This window comes from Choloepus didactylus, chromosome 2 (genome assembly GCF_015220235.1).
Source record: "Choloepus didactylus isolate mChoDid1 chromosome 2, mChoDid1.pri, whole genome shotgun sequence".
Classification (NCBI taxonomy): Eukaryota; Metazoa; Chordata; class Mammalia; order Pilosa; family Megalonychidae; genus Choloepus; species Choloepus didactylus.
In genome coordinates this window covers 46984528-47006845 of record NC_051308.1, presented here as the reverse complement: position 1 = coordinate 47006845, position 22318 = coordinate 46984528, and the positions used below count along the sequence as shown (strand labels likewise).

The 22318-nt window shown below is 43.3% G+C and overlaps 1 protein-coding gene across 1 annotated transcript in view; it reads left to right on the top strand.

The window, feature by feature from the left end:
- Positions 1–13313, top strand: part of RPS6KC1 (ribosomal protein S6 kinase C1) — a 340815-nt gene extending 327502 nt beyond the window's left edge. Inside the window, exon 15 of the mRNA XM_037824064.1 lies at positions 11563–13313. Coding sequence (XP_037679992.1) covers positions 11563–11571 — 9 coding nt within the window. The 3' untranslated portion in view covers positions 11572–13313. The remainder of the gene's footprint in view (positions 1–11562) is intronic.
- Positions 13314–22318: the final 9005 nt, after the last annotated feature.

The window sequence follows — 22318 nt, the reverse complement described above, 5'->3', positions numbered from 1 at the left end:
ACAAAACCTAATTAGAGAGGTCAATCTCCTGACACGAAGGTCACATGTTATTTGCGAAGCCAAATGAAAATGTGTTTTGAATCACAGGTGTGTCCTGGTTTAAGATAAAGCTGATGCATTTACCGTAAATAGATTTATTAGGGCTATATTATGGAAATTTTATTTTAATATTTGTTTTCTATTTTAAGTTATATTATTTGTTTTTAAAAATATGTAACTTGAGATTCATTGCAAGGTCACTCTTAATTATAAGTAATCTCTAATATATTTCAAGATTCCATTTATGTATATTTGATTTGCACACAAATTTTCAGATCTGTATTTTTCTGTTTATATGTAAACTAATTAAGAGTATGGGTTTTGAAGTCAGACAGACCTGCATTCAAATACTGGCTGGCTTCACTCCTTGCTATACCTATGAGCTTGTGCAGTTTCTTATCTATAACAAGAGAATAATACCTACCTCAAATGGTTATTGTGAGGACTAAATGAGACAATGTATTTAAAACTTTGTTCCTTGCATGTGAAGAATTTAGCTTAATATCTGACTTATGTACATGTAATGTATATAAAAAACTTAGCTCATCACTCAATAAATGTAGCTACTATTGTCTACTAATTTATAATCATTCACATTTTTCAATCATTTTTGAACTACCTACTGATTGTCAATTATTTGCGAGACACTATTGAAATTTCTGGGGATATAACAGAGAACAAATAAGTTCCTACCCATGTGAAGCTTTTGTTTTAGAGAGAGGCAGATAATTAACAAATTAAGAAGCAAATACATAGTGTGTCAGGTGCTGAGATTGCTATGGAGAAAATAAAGCAAGATAGGTTAGGTAGGGTGTGTAGTGTGTGTGTGTGTTTTGGGGTGAGGTTGTTTTTCTACATGGAAGTACTAGGGAAGTCCTCACCAGTAAGGTGACATTTGAGAAGACACCTAAAGGAAGTAAGGAAGGAGTCCTCAGGCATAAGGAGCAGCAATTGCAAAGGCCCTGAGGTCGGTGTGTGCTTGGCTGCAGGAAGCCAGGGTGGCTGGAGCAGAGTGAGCTAGGAGGAGAGTGGTGCGGGGTGAATCAGAGAGCAAGCCGGGGCCAGGTTAGGGAGGGCCCTGCAGGATGTGGTGTGGCCTTGGGATTGAGGGAGATGGGGCTGTAGGCAGCTTTTGAGCAGAGGAGTGATAAGATCTAGTTTATGTTTCAAATTGATCAATCCTGAGAATATATCATATTAAAATACAAATATAAGCCACAGTGTAGGTAAACTTAAATCATGGGCTCGTAAACAAAACTTTCTGAAGAAAGCTTTCTCTGACTCATTGCTCACCTCTCTTCTCCTTCCCCCAACTCTAGTCTTCAATACCCTATTATGTACTCTCCTTTTGTCACTGTCCATTTCCCAGAGATTGCTTGGGTAGCTAAATGCCACTGATGTTCTGGGTAGGAAGGAACATGTCCTCACCAGCATGGAAAGAATGCTTATTTAGCCAAAATAAAATCTGTCGTCTCTCTCTTAGGAGAGACCCAGAGGTCATCATCAGTTGTGACACTGAGGTATGACCTAGTGTAGCTGTATCAGGCATTGTAAATCTACCAGGGGATGAGCCGGGCGGTCAGGGGGCTGGGAGCCAGGACTGCATCACGTGGGCTCCACGGGGTTGACTGTGCCAGATTATACTTTAATAACTTGAGGGGCTTTAAAGGAAACAGCCACCTGAATTCCCTCAGCAGGGCTGCCCTCGGCGATTGTGCAGGTTGTGTCCTGCACAAGGGCTCCCACCGAAGGGGGTGAGTGTGTGCTGGATCCAGCCCGTGCTGCTTTCACTGAGGTGTGCACCCTTGTGTGGGCCACGAAGACCTGGAGAAGGGTGCCCTTTCCTAATTCACAGGGAAGTACCCCAGGGCCAGCAGCAGTTTCCTTACTCCAAGGGCGTGAATGGACACTGAAGTACGTCCTCTCTGGCCTCAGAAGAAATTTCTCTCTGGCCTCAGTATCAGAAATACTTTTGCTTCCCTTGAGATACTGGTTTGTTTGATCCTATGGGTATTTACGGCACTGTCTTCCTCCCATTGACTGTTAGAAAGCGTAGAATCAAATTGGAAGCACCCCTCAAGAAAGCATCTGTGGTTTCATGGTGGTATTTGTGTGCTAACCTCACTCCCAGCTTCTGTTCCTTTTTACCCATATTTTCTCAAACTTTTATTTTCTTATTTATTGTGTTTTGCTTTACAAACTACCTGAATTCCGTCTGGGGGAAAGGCAGGGCTCAAGTATGTGAATAGACCAATTAATGATTTTTTCCTCCACCTAGCCCAGGATTGGCTCAGAGACTTGGGCCGAATGCTCTGGGAGCTGTGGGAAGAGGCTGGGTTCTGCAGGGTCAACCTGCTTGGTGTTTTGCAAGAGTATATGTCAACTTGACTAATATACCCAAGCCATTTCTAGGCCCACAATGGATAACACCTTTTCTCAAAATCTGTATCAGGGATTTGAAGAAATGTAACAAGAATTCTGTGACTCGGAGAATCACTTGTTGTTTTTCCTCAAATGAACTAATGTAGTCTTCTTTATTTACAACTAGCTACTCCTAGTCTAACTGGCTTCTTTTGAAAATGGCTCTTGGATCACTGAAATTTCCAAAGACTAAAATCTCCAAAGGAAACCTCCCTGATACTGTGGGCAGTGTCTTTGTTCCATGGGGTTGGAGGATGGGACACTGGAACTCTTGGCAAGGATTAGGCATAGAGGAGTAGTAGGGAAGGAAGCCCCACCCATCTAAGCCGAGGTTGGCAGTTTGCAGAAATAATGTTATTAAACCTGGATTGCAATCCTAGGTCTGCCACTTACTACCTGCGTGCCCTTGGGCAGGTTACTTATCCTCTGTGAGCCTCATTTATAATGGTTAACTTTGGAATTAACAGGATCGGGTTCAAATCCTGGCTGGCTTCATTCCTAGCTTTTTCTGTGACCTTGTACAAATGCTTCAGTACATGGCATTTTTTTGAGCCTCGTTTTCCCCATTTGTGAAATAGGGATAATATATTTTAGAGCCATAATTACTTCAGGGCAGCCTGGGCTTTGCAGGGTTCATGGCCTTTATCTTGCAGAATTCCTGGCCTCTGTGTACTCTGGTTGTGGGTGGGACAGCTTGTAAATTTACTAATTTGAGAACATGTTTTGTATGTGCCACTTGGACTGGGTCATAATTTGCGAGTATGGGTCTGCCTGCTTGAGAGGATTATTTTAAGTTTACTTTCACTCTACCAATATTTATTGAGTATTTTACTATGTGCTACGTATTGGGGTTCCAGGGGTGAAGAACATAGTCTAGGGTTTTACCCTTTGGACCTTGTGTGCCAATTAGGGAGGAGATAGACAGTGCTCAGGAAACAAATTAGCACGTGACAGGTGGGACAAGTGCTATACAGGAAGTAAGCAAGGTGATGTCATGGAGAGTTACTGTGTGAGTGTTTGTGGGAGAATCCTTTAGAGAGAGTAAACAGGGAAGGCTTTACAAAGAGAATTAATTTAGGTAATGTAAATTAAGTCCTTAGCCTGGTGCCTGACACATGGTAAACTCTCAATTCACAATAACTGATACTTTATTATTAACTATCACTTCTCCCTTATTATATGCTGCTCAGTGTGTGAAGGCAAGAGAAATACATTGCCAAGAATTCAAAGAAACAAAGGTTTTGCAAATGTGCAGAACTGGATGGCTGAGGACCTCCAATTCACATTAACTGAAATGTGTCTTTCCCTCTTTCCATCTTGAAGGCAGTCCTTCCATGTTAGGTTAGGCTAAGGAACTTTGCTTTGCATCTTAAGATTGTGTTTGTAATTTCAGCCCTCTTTGCAAACCATCATCCCTAAACATGACTCTGCTGTAACTGCCCAGTATCTTTAAGTCTGTCTTTTCCTGGTTGTTATGGTATTGCAAGATTCGATTCATGTTGCATTCAGCATCGAATGCAGTTAAGTACTGAAACAATGTGGGGGCAGGGACAGCAAAAGGCCTTCCTTGTAGAGATAATATCCACTGTACAGGAGAGTCATTAAATGGACTGAAATAGATCCCCTCCAACTTCATGCTTTTGAGCCCTCTCTGACTGGCTTCTAGAATAGTCGGTAGAAAAGGAAGGAGGGAGAACAGCTCAGGGTTGTGGTCATTATGACGGTTTCACGCCACTGTATTCCTAGGAACGTTGCAAGGCAAATAAAAGTATGTTTGCTAACCTGGTTGAAGTGCTTGGAAGGCAAAGGGTTTCCTTCTTGCCCAAACTCAATGCCTTCCATTGGTTACCTAAGGGAATCCACTTATAACTCTATTACCCAGTAAATTAGGAGAGTGATTCAGTCAGGTATATTTATCATGAAGAGAACTGAAGATAATTAATACACTGCATTGAATGCAAATTGCACCCACAGCACTTATCTCATTTTCAATTAGCACAAATGTTACAGCACTGCAGGCTTGTTATGGTTTTACCATGGGCTGGGTAATTAATTTCTGTGAGCCACATATCAGGCACCTGGTAATGCCGTTTATTAATAAATGTCACCCCAGGTATCGGTTTGTTAGAAGAGGTAAATAAATGGAATGTGCAGTTGTCTGCCCTGTGCAAATCTATTTTTACACCTCGCTGAATCTTTTCACTTGTTTGTTTATTGATTAGAGTGACTACTGAGATTACAATTGCAAACAAAGGAACTTCCTCACCCTTATGTGGACTCAAAGGGGGATTCCTTTCTTTCTCCCCTCAGACCTGTGAGTGGAGTCTGTCATGGGCTGAGTTTCTGTTGTTCCAGAAAGCGTTTTCCCAGATGAGACCGCTGGGGCTCTCGAGGTCGAGTCAGAGAGGGGAGGCCCCCCTGGAAGGCCTCCTTCCTCACCGCCTTGAGGATGGTCCTCTCTCTGATCACCGGCTCACTCACCTGGGCAGTGCTTCTCTTTCTGTGAATCTCTGGGGAGCAAAAGATCACACAGCCCTCCTTCTGGGTGCCCCCATCTCATCTTCTTATCCCTACTCCCTTTTTCCATTCTGCTTCTCATTTGTCCTCTTAGCTACCCAACCCATGATGTGTGATGTGTGGTCCTCTAAAGTGAGAAGGTGGGTAAGATTCAGAGAGACTTTTACAAAAGAGTGGGCGGCTGACTAGAAGTCCCATATTTTTGGGAGGTTTTCTATGTTTCTGAACTTGTGTCCTCTCTGTGTCTGTATTGGTGGGTAACACTAGATTTTTGTTAAAAAAAAAATAGCACATTCTGACTGAATACCAACTAAGTTTGCAAGGGCTGCTGTAACAAAGTGTCACAAACTAAGTGGCTTTTGAAGGAAATTTACTTTCCCACAGTTCTGGAGGCTAGAGGTCCGAAATCAAGGCATTGCGCCTCTGAAACCTGTAGGGGAGAACCCTTCCTTGCCTCTTCCAGTCCCTGTGGTTTCCGACCGTCCTGGCCATTCCTTGGCCTGCAGCTGCAGCCCTTCAATCTCTGCCTCCCTCGCCACACGGTGTCCTCTCTGCCTCTTCTCTTCCTGGGAGGGAGGACACTGGTCACATTGGACTAGGGATCCATCCTAGTGCAGGGTGACCTCATATAAACTGAACTAACTCCATCTGCAATGAGCCTATTTCCAAATAAGGTTGTATTCTGAGGTACTGGGGGTTGGGACTTCAACATATCTCTTTGGGGGACACAATTCAACCCGCAGCCCCTGCTATGGGTCAGACACTTTCCAGAGGGTGATGGACTCAGACTCCACTTTATTAAAACTCTTGTGATGACATCACTTTTGCCCAATAAAGTGTTTCCCCTTTTTAGTCCTGAAATATCTGGGACCTGAATCAGAAATCAGCAATTCCCAACCTACCTTTTGAATTTTGTGGTTCCTTGAGGAGTTCCCTTGAGGGCCTCTTGTGAGGAACCACTGTGCTTTGATTAACTGAGTTAACACATGTAAAGCACTTGCCCCAATGCCTGGCACTTAGTGAGTACCCAGTAACTATTAGCTATGATTTGTATTATTATAGTTGTGATCTGTATGGGTTGCATCATCTCATGTGTAATGGAAACAACACTGCTGTTGCTCCTGCAGGGAAAGGTTGGCCGAGAGTGGTCATCAGTTAGCAGATATTTATCAAACACCTACTACAAGGCGGCAGTGTTTTGGTGCCACAGATAACACAGACAAAAATCCTGACCCTGATGACACGTACGTTCTACAGGAGACAGGCAATAAATAAGCAATAGGTAAAATATACACTATGTCAGAGGATTTGAGGGCCACAGAGAAAAGTCAAGTAGGGAAGGAGGAAAGGGAGTGGGGGAAGGGAAGGGGCTTTCAGTTTTGATGTTTCAGTTTTAAATAGACATTCAGGGAAGGCCTCACTGAAAGGGTAACATTTGAGCAAAGATATGAAGGAGGTGAGGAAGTTGGTTCTTGGGTGTTTGGGGGAAGGAACATTCTAGGCAGAGGGTACAGAAAATGTAAAGGTCCCAAGGCAGGAGGATGCCTGGAGCAGCAAGGAAGCCCATCAGGCCAGAGGGGAATGGGGTGGAGGAGATAGTAGGAAATGTGGCCTCAGAGGTTATGAGGGCTAGATCAGATAGGAGCTTGAGGGTGATTTTAAGAACTTTGTGCTTTACTCTGAGAGGGAATGCATAGGAAAATTTTGAGCAGTAGAGGGATATGATATGACTTAGGTTTTAAAAGGATCACTCAGGTCTTCATGTTTAGACATAGACCATAGAAGGACAAGGGCAGAAGTAGGGAGACCCGTTAGGAGGGTGCATTAGTTTCCTATTGCTGCAGTAACAAATAACCACAAACACAGTGGCTTTAAACATCACAAATTTGTCTTACAGTTCTGGAGGTAAGAAGTCCTAAACTCAAGGTTTGGAATTGCTGAGTTCCTCCTGGAGGTTCTAGGGGACAGTTCATTTCCTTGCATTTTCTAGCTTCTAGAGGCTGCCCGTGTTCCTTGGCTCATGGCCCTTTCCTCCACCTTCAAAGCCAGCAGCTTTGAAATCTCTCTCTTTCTCTGACCTCCTTGTCTATCATCACATCTCCTTCTCTGGCTCTGACTCTCCTCCTCCTTCTGTGGGCATCCTGTGGTGAGCAAGTGGTTGGCTCAAGTGATGATAGAATTCTACATTGAGATTTTGGGATTTTCTGTGGATTTTAGTCATCCTGCCTGATATCTTCTTTGAGCTTAGACAACTTGGTGTATGATAAAGATTTCCAATATGGACTTTTAAATGTCTGGTTTATACCTGTACCTGTTTTTACCATTTGCTCCATATTCATTCCTATTATATTTGCTACACTTAGAGGGTGGGGGTTGAGCACTTTCACACAGAATGCCATGAGATCTGGGCACCCAAAACTGGGGAAAGTCTGCTTAGGTAAATTATGGATTTGCCACATTGGGGGTTCCCTTCAGACTCAGGTTCATGGATATGTAGACGTGTGGGGGGCAGGTATGTGAGGGGAGGGTTGGGGTGGGGGTAGGGGCTCTAACAGCTGCTCCCAGCCTCATTATCTCTCTCCAAGGACCTCAGTCTCACTCAGGCCAGCCCTGCCCCTTTCTGCACCCAGTAAACATCGATGGTCTGCTTTCTCATGAATATGGATTTCCATCGTCCCTCACTGTAGGGATAGAATGTTGGGGGCAGAGCTGTTGATTACATTTCCAGCCAATCATTGCCCATTAGCAGCGAAGAGTGTGGGCATTATGCCTCTTCAGTGAGGAGCCATTTGCATGTGGTTGGGCCCCGCTTTCTTTCTGAACGTCAGCGGACCTCAGCACACTCAATTACTCCTGCATCCGCTCTTCCTCTGTGATGCGCTTTCGGTTTCTAAGTGTCTTGATTGGATTCACCAAATAGCTCGATGCTAACGACAGCTGTTTAGCATATCCCGGGTAGAGGATGATAAGGACATAGGGGACTGGAGTGGCCATAATAGGCAGGAAACGAATACCTTTTCCTTTTCCTTTCTGCCCTCTCCCCTCACTGAAAAAATCCCCAGTAGTTTGGCAGGCAGAGAGGATACCTGCTTCTACGTTTTGCACCTTTTTAGGGGAGGGCTGGAAGCCCTTCATTCCTGAGTTCAGTGTCCAGTGTCCATGCCTCTGTTTCCCCACTGTGGGCTCTGGCATGGATAGATGCTGAATTTGACCAGATCTTCTTCTGAGAGCCCACTGGGAAAGCCGTCTCCCCTCCTTCCCTGCAGAGCCTTTGGGCTATATGGGAGCAACTGGAGGCCTGACCTGGGAGTCAGGCATTTTCACATCTTGTTCACAAATCCTCATAATCAATAATGTGTGAAGACAACTGGGAATGACAGAGGGTCTCTTTCTTTCACGGGGTCATGTTATTTTAAACCCCTGTTTGCTGCCCACGTTCCCCTGCAAAGCCCTTCTCCAGTGTCACAAACATTTGTTTGTTCTTGTTAAGGTTGGAGCCATTTTCCCTCAGTCCTCCAGGCATCGCCTCTCCAACCCCACCCCCCACCCCCGTCCCCCAGCTTCCCCCTCTGCTGTGTTACCAGGGATGCTGTTTTGTTTTCTTTTGCCTCTTCAAGAAAATGAAAGTGAGTACCTGTGAAAGAGAGACGGGGAGGACGAGGGAGAAGAGACTGCGAGCACCAAATGAGCTGAGAATGATAAAGGAAGGTTACCTGTGTGTTTGTCAACAAGATGAAATACATAAGAGCAAAAAAAAAAAAAAAAAAAAAGGACAGCAGTCAAAGGCAATCAAATATGTATTTAATTAAAGCAAACATAAAAATAAAAGTTACATGTTGAATCAATAAACAGCACTTTTTTCTACATGCATTTTGAACAAGACAGATCAGAATCTTGCATGATGAAGACATAATGTGTCATAATAATTAGGAACACAGACAAAAGAACAGCTAATCAGCATGCAAATGTATGCAGTTCTGGTGATTCAGATGAGGCAGATTTCTACCTCTTTTTTGCTTGATTCATCTTCATTGCTAATCATCTGAAGGCTGCCAAATGTTCACTGACACTAATGTATTATAGGTCAAGAGAGGCAGGTCTTCACCTATTACCCCCCCAAACAATATGCTTCCCTTCCCTGTTTCCTCTTCAGGATTTTCAGCAATTACTGCCAGATGCAATCAGACTCCTTGAATAGGAGCAACTGAGGCTTGTTTGTGGCTTGGATTCATTAGAATCAGGAGGCTGAAGAAAGGAATAAATTACTTAATTGCACAAAAAAGTTGCAGCCAAAGTGATGGTGAGAGAAACTGATTGTGTAGATACGCATTAGGCCACTCTTGGAATGGGGCGTCTTAGAATAGCTGGTAGTTTGGCCTCACAGATTCAGACAGATTTGGGTGTCCTCCAAAACAGATGGCTCCACATACCATCTATTCTTCTCTTTGTCAGGTTTTACCATTTATTTGATCTTGGTCCTCCTCTGACGCTGGTTGTATTAGTTGTAACACAAATATGCATTCAGATCATATCCATTTAGTCTGGCCTTTCCCAACTTTTGTTCTTCATCTTTTTTACTTTTTCTTTCTTTCTTCTTTTCTTTTTTTCTTTTTTGACGAGACGGTCAAGTTGAATAAAACCTTTGTTGTCCAATTCCTGAAAGCTCCTTAGCCTAAAATGCAGGAAAGTGTGCAAGCCTGCAGCGAAGGCTGTGAGCCCTGCTTGAACCTGAGAGGAGGGAGGCGTTGTTCAAATGGGGAAAGGAAAAGCGGTTGCTCTAGTTTCCAACCTCCTGGATACTTTCCTTGCCTCAGACTAACTCTTAATCTATTAACAAACAAACAAACAAACAAACAAAAGCATGTTATTAACCAGTGCTCATATAGAACCACAGAAGAAGAAACAAAACCATGCAGAACGTCTCACAGATGCTTCCTTTTTTTTTCCCTGGCAGGTCTCCCTGGACATGGGGGTCTCTGGCTCACCCATTCCACTCAGGTTTTTGATCATGTGCCCTACTTGTGGGTGGTCTTAAGATCTTGCAAGAGGAACTTCTTTTTTTCTGTGAAGTCACCATCATTGCTAGTAGTTTGGTGCCTCTGGGTGAGGGAGGGAGGAGGGAGTTAGTGAAAGACAAAAGCCCAGGCAGAGAAGAGATTGGGAGAGAAATGGTGATTGATATCTATTTAAAAGCAGGAAAAAAAAAAAAAAAAAAAAGAAAAAATCAGAAACAGAGGGGACTTTTGCTGGACTGTTAAAAAAGTAATTGGCTCAGCAGGTTTTCTCAGGTTTGTTCTGACACTTCTCCCTCCTCTGCCCCCCTTTGCACTTTTGTTTCCTCTGCCTAACAATTCCTTTGCAATCTTTGGGCATTTTATCATTCAGGTCTCAGAGAGATCAGCTTTGCCCTCCAAAGGCTAATTAGCGGCTACCCTCCCATCTCCATCTCTCTCTTATAACTCTGTTTTAATTTTCTTTATAGCCCTCGCTAATATCTGAAATTAAGTTTTTTGTATAAGTATGTTGTATTTATTTATTTATGTATTTATTTATTCAGCATGCATATAAGCTATTGTCCCTGTTAGAAGGTAGAACAGAAATATTGCCTGTCTGCTTCAGCTCTGTGTCCCCAGTATCTAGACCAGACCATGCCAACTGTCTGGCCTTCAGCTGGCCTGTGATAAATATTTTAAACAAATTGTTTCTGAAAACTAATGCTGCATAAAAGTCAAATCACATTTATATCAACTCCAAGAGTGTGTGCAAATTATTTTACCATGCTGGGATAGTCTAACAAAATTTGCTGGAGGAGAGACGGTAAGCCACTGATATCTTTCAGTTATGTAGACATTTTGCCCAATTCACCTTTTTGAGTCTGATGTTCATTTGACGGATAAGCTGGGTAGTGACTTCTTGGAAAGGAAAGACCATTTCTTTTCCTGAATACAATGTTCGTGTTGTATCAACTTGGTACGAGCTGGGAGTCAGCCATATTTATACTTGTGTCGAGTCCTCTGGGGGTGGTTGGGAATTGCCAGGACGTCTAAGGCAGCTTGAGAAAACGGAGGAGGGAAAGAGAGAAAGAGACTGGGAGGCTCAGACAGACACCAGCAGTTGCCCCTCAGTGGCCTGATTGTGCTGACCTGTGTCATCCACTGCCTTGTTGCAGACGGAGGCACCGCGAATGAACCCCACTGCAGCTAGACGGCCAAGTGACAGGCTAGGTTGGTCCATGCTGGAGGAATGCACACGGGCTGAACAGTTATTTTTCCAGGAACTAAATAAATCAAGATAGAAGATAGTCTTGTGGAAAGGAGTTTGCTTCTCTGGTGTGATCATGGCCCGGTTCCAGCTGCTAAGAGTTCCTGTCCCCCAACCCTGGGTCCCCTAACCAGGGCATGGTGTTCATTGGGCCCTTTTGTGGGGAAGTAAAAGAGAAATCCTTCCTGCAGTTTACAGTTTCACTTGGGCCACTAAAAAGAAAATAAAATAAAACAAAATCTTTCTTTTTTGGAACTTGCCATGACTGAAATAAATGGAAATTAATTTCATCATAGGGCTTATTTTTCTTTCTCTGTCTTACAGTTGGATTAACTCCTTTCTCCCAAGAAGCTCAGCGAAGCATCGCTCAATGGCCTTGATCTCATTTCCAATTTCAGGGGACCCATGTAGTCAAAGACTTGTTTGGAGTGGGGGTTGGGGGGCAGTTCCTGGATGAGCAGCTCAGCTCCAGATATTTTAATTCCATGTGGAGCTGGCAGGGAGAAAGCCAGAGCAGTCCCCAGACCATCTAATCCCTTATCATGAGGGCCCCAGCTCCATGCCAAGAACTCAACTTTGGGAGAAAGGCCGTCGTCTTGGGAAGGCTCTCATCTCTGCAGGAAGCCAGCAGGCAGAATGGACATCACCAGATAGAGCCTTCTGTAGCCAGTCCAGAGGCATCTGATTATTCAGTTGATGGGCTTTTTTCTGGTCCAAATAAGCCTCATATCCCTTCATCAGAACAAAACTGAACTTTCCCACTCCCCGGCTGGCAGAGAGTGCTGTCTTGGGCTCCTTGAAAAAAGCTCCATGGTTACCTTTCTTTCCCTTTTCCTTAGATCTTTTTGTTTGTTTGTTTGTTTGTTTTCTTTCTCATAAAGTAAGAAAGAAATTCTTCTGTGCCTTGGCAGACAGCTGTCTGAGGTCCTTCCTCTATTGGGGTCTCACCGTTGGACCCACGACTCCTCCCAGTCACACAGATGACAAAAGCTCCTCCTGCCTTGCCTTTCACATACCGTGTCTGAGGGAAGGAACTGATTTTGGTGCCAGCAAGTGAACCCTTGGCACCCTCTCAAAGAAACCTGAAGTGAGAAGGGTTCAAGAGAGAGGTTGCTTTGTGCAGAAAAGCTCCCGCCAACGACTTCTTTACCAGCCTGGCTGAGGGCCTCCTGTGGCGGCCCTGGAGAAGAGGAAACTGGGACAGACTGGATATTGTGTCCACCCTGGCTCCTTAGCATTACTTTAACTAGAAGCAGACTGAAGAAAAATATTCCCATGGGCTATAGAAGAAACCTACTTCCCCTTCCCACCCATCGCTGGTCTGGTTTGGAAATTTCAGTCTCAAAATGCTTCCTTTCCCTCAGCCCCAAGTTGGTTCACTTACTCTCTACCTGGAAATGCCACAACCAACTGGCTTCTCAGTTCATGTCTCAGGCCAATGTTTCTCTGGCACAGATACACACTTATTACACAGTCAGACACTGGGGAAACAGATAAATAAGGTATTGCCCCCACCCTGTTGGAGTCCAGTAGAGAATAGAGATATGTAAAGAATTAACTTACAGTTCAGTGCCATAGGTGTCTGGAAGTCTGTGGCTTATCCTGGAAGTTCCCAGAGAGAGGCTCTCCTTGTAGAGCCCTTGTGCAAAGCCATGTGCATCAGGGTTGTTACAGGCTCGTTGTTCCTGGGACAGATGACAAAGGTGGGCTCAGGGCAAGGGAAGTTGATGGTGTTAGGGCTAACTTGGTGTGGCCATTGGAGAAACAGGGCCACCCCTGAACCCTTCCTCATTTCGCTCATTCAGGGTGGTGACCAGTTTGGATGGTTGAGAAGGAAATTTCCATGAACTCATGGTAACAGCTTCCAGGCACCACAGGGTGCTATCTACTTCCTCTGCAGCACTCCTCCTTTTCTTGAGAAGGCAAACTTTGAGAATTCCGTGGTTTAAATGTTCATCTCTGGCTAGGCCTGCCTATAACTGTGCCTAAGAGCCTCCTCCCGTGTGCCTCTTTGTTGCTCAGATGTGGCCCTCTCTCTCTAGCTAAGCCAACTTGAAAGGTGAAATCACTGCCCTCCCCCCTACGTGGGATCAGACACCCAGGGGAGTGAATCTCCCTGGCAACGTGGAATATGACTCCCGAGGAGGAATGTAGACCTGGCATCGTGGGACGGAGAACATCTTCTTGACCAAAAGGGGGATGTGAAAGGAAATGAAATAAGCTTCAGTGGCAGAGAGATGCTAAAAGGAGCCGAGAGGTCATGCTGGTGGGCACTCTTACACACAATTTAGACAACCCTTTATAGATTCTAAAGAATTGGGGTAGTTGGTGGTGGATACCTGAAACTATCAAACTACAACCCAGAACCCATGAATCTCAAAGACAATTATATAAAAATGTAGCTTATGAGGGGTGACAGTGTGATTGGGAAAGCCATAGGGACCACACTCCCCTTTGTCCAGTGTATGGATGGATGAATAGAAAAATGGGGGCAAGAAAAAAAAAAGGCACCCAGTGTTCTTTTTTACTTTAATTGTTCTTTTTCACTTTAATTTTTATTCTTATTACATTTGTGTGTGTGGTAATGAAAATGTTTAAAAGTTAATTTTGGTGATGGATGCACAACTATATGGTGGTACTGTGAACAATTGATTGTACGCTTTGTATGACTGCATGGCATGTGAATATACCTCAATAAAATTGAATTATTAACAAAAATGTCCATCTCTTGGATTTTGGATGTTTTCGTTTTCTCCTAGGAGGAGAACTTTGCATAGCATCAGTGGCTATGCTCAGAAGAGACTATTATTAACGGAAGAGGTAATCGGATTTCTGCTGAACAGTTTGCAAACCAGGGAAACAGCAATGCTGGGAAAGCATAATTAGAAGGTGGCATTTTATCCTAGCACATGGAAGGGGAAGAAAGAAGAGATGTGGTGTTTTTGGACTTTTGTTCAAGAAAAATAAAGAATTGAGCATTTAGCTACTGCACTGTCCATGGAAGACAGTAAACAGGTGTCCCTTTCTGGAGTGCTAATTACCTGGCACAAAAGACTCATGTATGGTGGTTTCTCTGTTTATATGTTGCTTTAATGATACATAGAAGATTCAAGTCTCAGGGAGAAAGACGAACTTGATGAACTCAAGGTCCCCATCTAACTCTTAAAGTTCTACTTATCTATGAGTGTCTTGGTTTCCTACTGCTGCCATAACAAGGTATCACAAAGTAGATGGCTTAAAACAACAGAAGTTTATTGTCTCATAGTTCTGGAGGAGAGAAGTCCTAAATCTGTAGTGGAGACTCTTTCCTTGCCTCTTTCTAGCGTCTGGAGGTTTCCTAGCAATCCCTGGCCTTCAAGCTCTGCCTCGGTCATCACATGGTCATCTCCATTGTATCTGTCTGCATGTGTTCAGTTCTCCTTTTCTTATAAGGACACTAGTCATTTTTTTTAAATTAAATTCAGTTTTTTTAAATATATTCATATACCATATAATCATCCATGGTGTACAGTCAACTGTTCATAGTACCATCATATAGTTATGCATTCGTCACCCCAATCTATTTCTGAACATTTTCCTTACACCAGAAAGAATCAGAATAAGAATAAAAAATAAAAGTAAAAAAGAACACCCAAATCATCCCCCTCCATACCTAGTCGTTTTTGAGTTAGGACCTGCCCTAAAACTGCTTGGCCTCAACTAATCCCACCTTTCAAGATCCTATTTCCAAATAGGGTCACATTCATGGGACCAGGGGTTAAGACTTGTCCCTTCAGCTGTGGGTGGGCAGGGGGGACCTTTTCTCTAGTGGGAACCAGGCCCAGGGAATTAGAGCTAAGAGATGAGAAACTTTGTTGGTGGAGGTGAGGCTCAAAGTCATTTTTAGAGCAGTTTAGTCAATTACTAATTGAGCAACTCTGTATTATGGGCCTGACCAATGCTAGTGTGGGATGCAGGGATGCAGGGGACACAGCCATGCCCAGAAGGAGCTCTCAGCCCTGCTCATGAAGGCATGCGAGGACTGGGCCTCTGCACCCACGTCCCACAGTGCTGCTTCTCACCAAGGCCTGTTGGTGTCCTGGAGGCTGGTGTGCCCAGACAGGCAGGGTGAGCTCCTGGCTATTGACATTATTTGGTTTTGAAGGAGGCCATGATCCTGGTGTGAATCAGAGGAGAAAGGACCGTGGTGTGTTTGTGTGGGCATGGGACCACATCCCTGCAATTCTCTGAAGAATCCTGAGGAACTTGAGCCGGCAGATGAACTTCTGACCTGTCTCCTGGCCTCCCCCCTCACTGCCTGCCCAGGCCACCTTTGTTTTGACATCTTTTTACTCTCCTCTCCATGTTTCCTGTTTTCATGGATCTTCCCCTTCGGCTGTATTTTTCCTGCGTCTGTTTGGTCTCCTAGATGTTGAGCCATTGGTTATTTTGGTAGCTATCTGGGTAACACAAGATCTAAAAAAAAAAAAACAAAAAGACAATGGAAAAATCCTATGTTAGAAAAAAAAATTTCCATACATGTGTCCCATGTTGGATAATGGACTATCCCAATGTTTCGAATGTGTATCTTGGGTGTTGTTACAAATACAGAGCCAACCCATGAATGTGACCCTATTTGGAAATAAGATCTCAGAAGATGAGATTAGTTGAGGCCAAACAAATAGGGTGCACCCTAATCCAAATGTAGCAAATACAATTAAAACTCCCCCAATCCTTTCATATTATGCCACTTCTTCAGAGCTCAGCACAGGGCCCTGCACATAGTTGGCTCTCACTGAATGTTGATTAAATGATGTGGATTATGCAGTAGACCCTCCCTGGAGATGTATTTTTAGGTGTGACAATCCTTTCTAAACACTTTTTCTCCTTGTTTCATATTGAAAAAAATCCATCAATACAGCAATTGAATCAAATGGCAGTGGAAGCCATGCCTGTCTGTATGTGAAAAATACAAGGAATGCCACAGAAGACATATGCTGCTCTGATGGGGAACTCTAATAGTTCTCTGGCACTGGGACGGCCAGCAGTGCCTGGGAATTTGGCCTGAGAGAGGCCTATAGGAGGAGTCTCATTAGTTTAATTCTGTGTGGGCCAGATCCTGCAGGTAAGTAAACTGTTTTCTGAGACACCATTTAGTCGGCTTCTCTGCTGGCGGCTGTGGCGGCTGTGCAGCTGGGACGTGGGTTCCTCCCCATGTTGGGGAGTTATCTTCCTGCTGTCCCGACCACTGACCACTCCTACCAGAATGCTGACCTTGGATGGTGCTGGCAAGACATCTGGCTTGATTTGAACCACTTTTTCATATCTATCATCAGATGGATTCAGACATATCAACTGACAACACATCCCCCATTGGCTTTCTCCTCTCCTCCGTGGATTAGGTAGAGGAGGCATCATTATCCTGCTTGATCGCAGAGGAACTGGAGGCTCCAAGAGGCCACGTGTCACAGCTAAAGGATCAGTGGGGGCGAGCCAGGTCATGGCAGTTCTAACTTGTCTCTTCCTGTTCTTAACAACCCCATCATCACCCCTGTCCCACTTCCCACATCCAAATCAGTAAGAAAGTCTTCTTGATTTCACCTCCCAAACTATTTCTCAAATCAATTTATTTTTTCTACCCACAATCATAGGTGACTCTTAAGCTATAGGTACATAATTAAAGAGAAATAGCTGCTCCAGCATTTCCCTTATGAATAGGTGTAGACTATCAAGTCTCTATAATAGGAAGGAGCCTGCCAGTGAGTCTTTTCTTATCATATTTATAAACACAGTTCCTGGTGTTTCTTTCATTACATCAAGACCTAGATTGTCTAAAAAACAAAGAGCTGAATTGGTGGATCGTATTGTCATAAAGTAAGGGGAAACCCTGATGACTTGCCTGTGTTAGGAATATGTGACCCACGTGGTGACTGTTTCATGATTATGACGAAAACATCCATGTCCATTAGTCTCCATATAAATAGGAGATATGTACTGATCTGCAGGATAAGCAACCCCAACGATTTATCCGGCTGTATTGAAATGTCTCATTGGGTTCTCAGGGTGAGGTCTTGTTTTCTGTGCATGTTTGTTTTAGTTGCTTGTGGTTCTGCAGCCTCATGTATGGTATAGTTGTGGGAATTCTCCTGAGCTTTTTTTCTACATCTCTGCGATTCTCCATGATGCAGATAAAGGACATTTTGGCAACCAGGGTTGGCTTTTTAATGGTAACTGGGAGACACTCATTGGAGAACTTCAAGAGAAGGAATAGATACCACCTGGGCTCCAAAGGGAAAACCAGGTAGAAAACTCTTCCAACCTCAGGGTGATAACATTAATAGCACTAACATTTATTGAGGTTATACCCTGTTCAAAGCACTTCCTATGAATTAACTCATTTCATCTTCCCAATGACCCCATGAGGTAGACTCTATAATCTTTATTTTATGGATGAGGAAACTGAAGCAAAGCCAGGTTGATTAGCTTGCCCAAAGTCACACAGCCAGTTCCAAATGTCAAATTTGGGGAGACTTCTATTAAGGTTTTCTCATATACTGTTCTTATATACAACTCTCATATGCTGTTCTAATATACCATTCTTTGAATTGATGATATTAGGAGTACTCCTGGCTGCCATTCCTACATCAGGACCACGAGCAGTAACTATACATGGGACTGCAAAACCCACAATATACCCCACAAACCTCAATCTGTATGTATTGCCAGTTCAGCTTCTCCTTAGCTGAATCCCATAAATGCCCACAGCCATTCCTCTACAGCAGAGTGGAAGTCAGAGTAGAAATCAGAATGGAAAGAGAGAGAAGTCTTAACTGACTCTGGCTAAGATGTCTTACTTTTGAAAATTTTACAAAATTTTTACCATGCGAACACATTGCAGGGGCCTCCTCCAGAGCTTTGGAAGGGGTCTTTGTAGGGGAGGGTGCTGAAGCTTAAGCTCATTAGCTTTAAAATAAATTCACTCCTGGTCATAAGATATTTACAGGATTTATATAAAAATACTCCTGGTGCACTGCCTGTGTGTATGCTTGGTAACAGGATGCGTAACTAATTGTGTCTGATGGATGTCTTCTGCTGCCAATACTGTTGGGTATTGCTGGATTGGATATAAAATCTCACTTGGAGATAATGTGAAAAGGCTACATTTGAAGCCCTTCATGATGTCGAGGATTGGATCAAATGACATCCCCACCCTGCCTCCTCGCAAACCTATCCTGTTAGGCAGGAGTTACTATCCCCATTTTGCACATGTGGGGACTGAGGCTCAGAGAAGTGCATAAGGGAAAAGAATCGGCTTTGACAGTCACTTTCAACTCATGATAGAAAGCACAAATAAGGATCACATTTCATGGCCCCAAGAGGATTGGATGGCAGAAAGCTTATTGCTCCTTAGGGGAAGTTAAGTACATAATGAGAGGCTGTTGTATTTGTTAGGATTAGTTTTGGCTGTGAGTGGCAGTAAGTAGAGTGGTTTAAACCAGATGGATATTTATTTCTCACTCATGCAAAAATCCAGGTAGGTGGTCTGACGTTGGCAGGGGCCAAGTTCTATTTCATTGCTCTACCATCTTTATCATCTAATTTCCAACTCATGGTCCAAAGTGGCTGCTACAGCTCCCATCATGAGGTCTGTGTTCTAGCCAGTATTCTGGCAGAAGGAAAAAGGCCTCTTTTAACATACACTTTCTGAAGTATGTGTGTGTACATGTGTAAATACATACATACAACTTCCACTCCCATTTATAATCCCAATGGCCAGAACCTGGTTACATAGCCACACCAAGATGCAAGAGAGACTGGGAAATGTCTTTGGTAACCATGAATCCAGATGACACTGTGATAAAAAGGGCAGAATAGGTGTCAGGGGCTGGCTAACAATGTCTTGTGCTGTATTTTGTTATATTTTTCTTTTTATTTTCTCAAGAAGATCATAATATCCTTGAAGGCAGGGATCCTGTTCTGTATGCAACCACAGAATCAGACATTTCAGAGTTTGAAATGGCCATGGAGATCAGGTTCAGAGATTGTCAAACTTTTTCTAAGCAGTGTACCCCATTTTCAAACAAAACCCTTCATGGAGCCCTAATATATAAGACATAAGAGGAATATATTATTAAAATAGATGTCATAAGTTCGAACTTATAACATTTTCTTATTTTAAAATCAACTCAAGGTAAAGTATTAAAGATCCCTAATATGCTGATGTTTGATACATGATACATTTGATTGTGTATTGTTTTCTACTGGTTTATAAATAGCTTAAAATTCACTTGTAATAATGAAATTCAAGAAAATATTTTCAGAACCCCTTCAAACTTGAGCTTACTGACCAATGATCTAGTTTAAACTTCTCACTGTACAGCAAGAGGCAAAGTGATTTTATCAACATCCTAGAGCTGGGTGTGGTACAATTAGGCCTAAAATCAAGTTTATAAGTCAACACGTAAGTGCTAAGGTTCCCACATGGTGCCAGGTGCCAAGTAGTTCTTATTAAGTCTCTAGCTATTGCCGAGGAGATTGATTGGCATAAAGAAGCTTTTTGACAGATATTTCTTGATAAAGAAAGACCTTTCTTAGTGGCGTGTGTCCAATTAAAGAGACCAGGGCCCTCAGGGTCACAGGCTCATTGTTTGGTAGGGAGGGGAAAACAATTTCCAACATTGTTTGACTCTTTCCATATTTACAAAGTGCTTTCACATAACCTGTCTCATTTGATCCTCTCAAAAGCCTTTTTGACAGTTAGGGCAGATAAATATTCTTATTCCCATTTTACAGATGAGAAAACTGAAACTCAGGGAGTTGAGTGGACACAGGGCAAGTGTGTGATGGAGTCAGGACTGGAGCCCATGTTTTCTGGTTCCAAATCCAGATCTCTGTTTCTTGTTAGCACCCTGCTTGTTGAGTTTTTCATACACGATTTTGTCTTTTCCTGTGTTGCACAACTCTGTGGGGCGCCTACTGTAGTCTGTGAAGTTATGCTTCAGTCTATTTACATATGCTACAGTGTGAATGGTGTCCTTGGCATTGTGTAAAGGGGCAGAGTTGTCTTTCTCTACACTGGGCAGGTATTGTGATTTATTTATCTTTGCGTCCCAGGCATCCAGCCAGGGATATAAATTTATGTTCAATGAATAAATGGTCCTTTCGTACTGACTTAATTTGTATTCCTCTTGTCTCTCCAACCAGACCATTGGCTTGCAAAGGACTGAGGGTAAACCTTGTCCCCAGTTTAGTCTCACCACTTTCAGTCTCTGTAGCTTAATACAGAGCAATGCTCAGAGTTCTCACTCAGGCAGCTTGTATATTGCAGCAGCAACTGCAATGTTAGACTAATCTCTGGGTTTGAATCTGAATTTCGTCATTATGAACTGGGTGGCCTTGGATAAGTCCCTTTACCTCTCTTAGTTTTCTTCTTTCTAAAAAATGAAGATGCTTTACAACGGTTTATAATTCTGTTACTAGAAGCATATACCCAGCACTGTGTTTCTAGACAGCTTTGTATATATGCACTACCTCCCAACCCCAACCAAGCAGTAGTGGAGGTGGCGAGTGAGAGAGATGTGGGTCAGTGAGGCTGGCTGATTTGCCCTCCATTGACAGATATTCAATACAATGGCATTTCATCTAGTACCTCATGACCACTATGGTTATTGATTTTGATGTTGTCCTTGATGAAGACTGGAGCCCAACTGATTAGTTTCTGGCATTTAGTGCACGTTCATTTACTCATTCGTTTATTCAACAGACATTTATTGAGGGTCTCCTATGTTCCAGATGTATTCAAGGGGCTGGGGATGATATAGATCCATACAAAATGAGTCAAAGTGTCTGCCCTCATGAAGCTTACAATCCTGTGGTGGAAAAGAGGATCGATAGACAAGAAGCAAAGAAACACACAAGGATGTAATACAGTGCAAGGTAGTGACAAATGCTTTGAAGACTACAAAACAGGACAAGGGGTTTGTGAGGGGTGAGGTTATGTGTATGTGTGTACTGTGTGTTTGTGTGAGATGGTGATCTTAATCAAGTGGAGTAAACTATGTGGTTATCTGGGGGAAGGGCTGAGTTCCCAGGTTCTTGGGAAATGTTTGCTTGATGTTGAATAAATAATTCTTCATGGATCGTGGGCCTTCCCTATTCAAATCCCCATTTTACCTTCCCATTGACCCCCACATCAAGTACAAATGCCTCCAAGGTCCTTTCACAACATGAATCTCACTCACCTGTCATCTGATTGTCTCACTGCCTCCAACACACCAAGCCCATTCTCACCTCCTTGCTTTGGCCTGACTTATGTCTGCCTCTTTCTCTCGACCCTGCAATCCTACCTGCTCCATGAAGTCTTTTCTTGTTAATGTTCTGCTGGGCTCTCCTTTCTGGACTTTTTATTGTATTTATAGTTTGCACCTCATAGTTTGAACATGATTTCTTTTTCATTCATATTTTTTGGCTTTGCCTCTTCATCTGAGGATTATCAGGTTAAAAGTGAGCTATGTTTTAAACTTCTTCTGTGTCCCCTACAGAAATTATCATAATGCTAAGTCGTGGGTACTCAGTAAACACTTGGTTATTGACTAACTGAAGAACTGTTTTTTTCTCAGAAAGAACAGATTGGCGGTAAACCTGGTATGCTCAGTTGCAAACAGTGGCACAGACATTGCCCATCAAGGTGTGGAGTCTTCTTCCCCTTGAATCTGGGTTGGCCTCATGAATTGATTTGACTAATAGAAGGTGGCAGAAGTAATGGTGTGCAGGTTTTGAGTCTGGGCCTCAAAAGGCTTATAGTCTTTGATCTTAGGCTGGAAATGCTTCCAACACTGAGCACACCCAGGCCAGCCTGGTAGAGATTGAGAGACCTCATGGAGAGAGGCCTTGGCCATCCCAGCTGTGCCCCAGATGTGGGAGTGAGCCTAATCAAGAACAGCTGAGCCTGGTTCCGACCAGAAGAACCACCCAGCTGAACCTGAACCAAACTGTTGTTCTATACAATTATGAGCTTTAAATAAAATGGTGGTTGTTTCTAGCCACTTAGTTTTGGGGTCGTCTGCTCCATGGCCCTGATTGCAATCTGTATGTGTGGCCA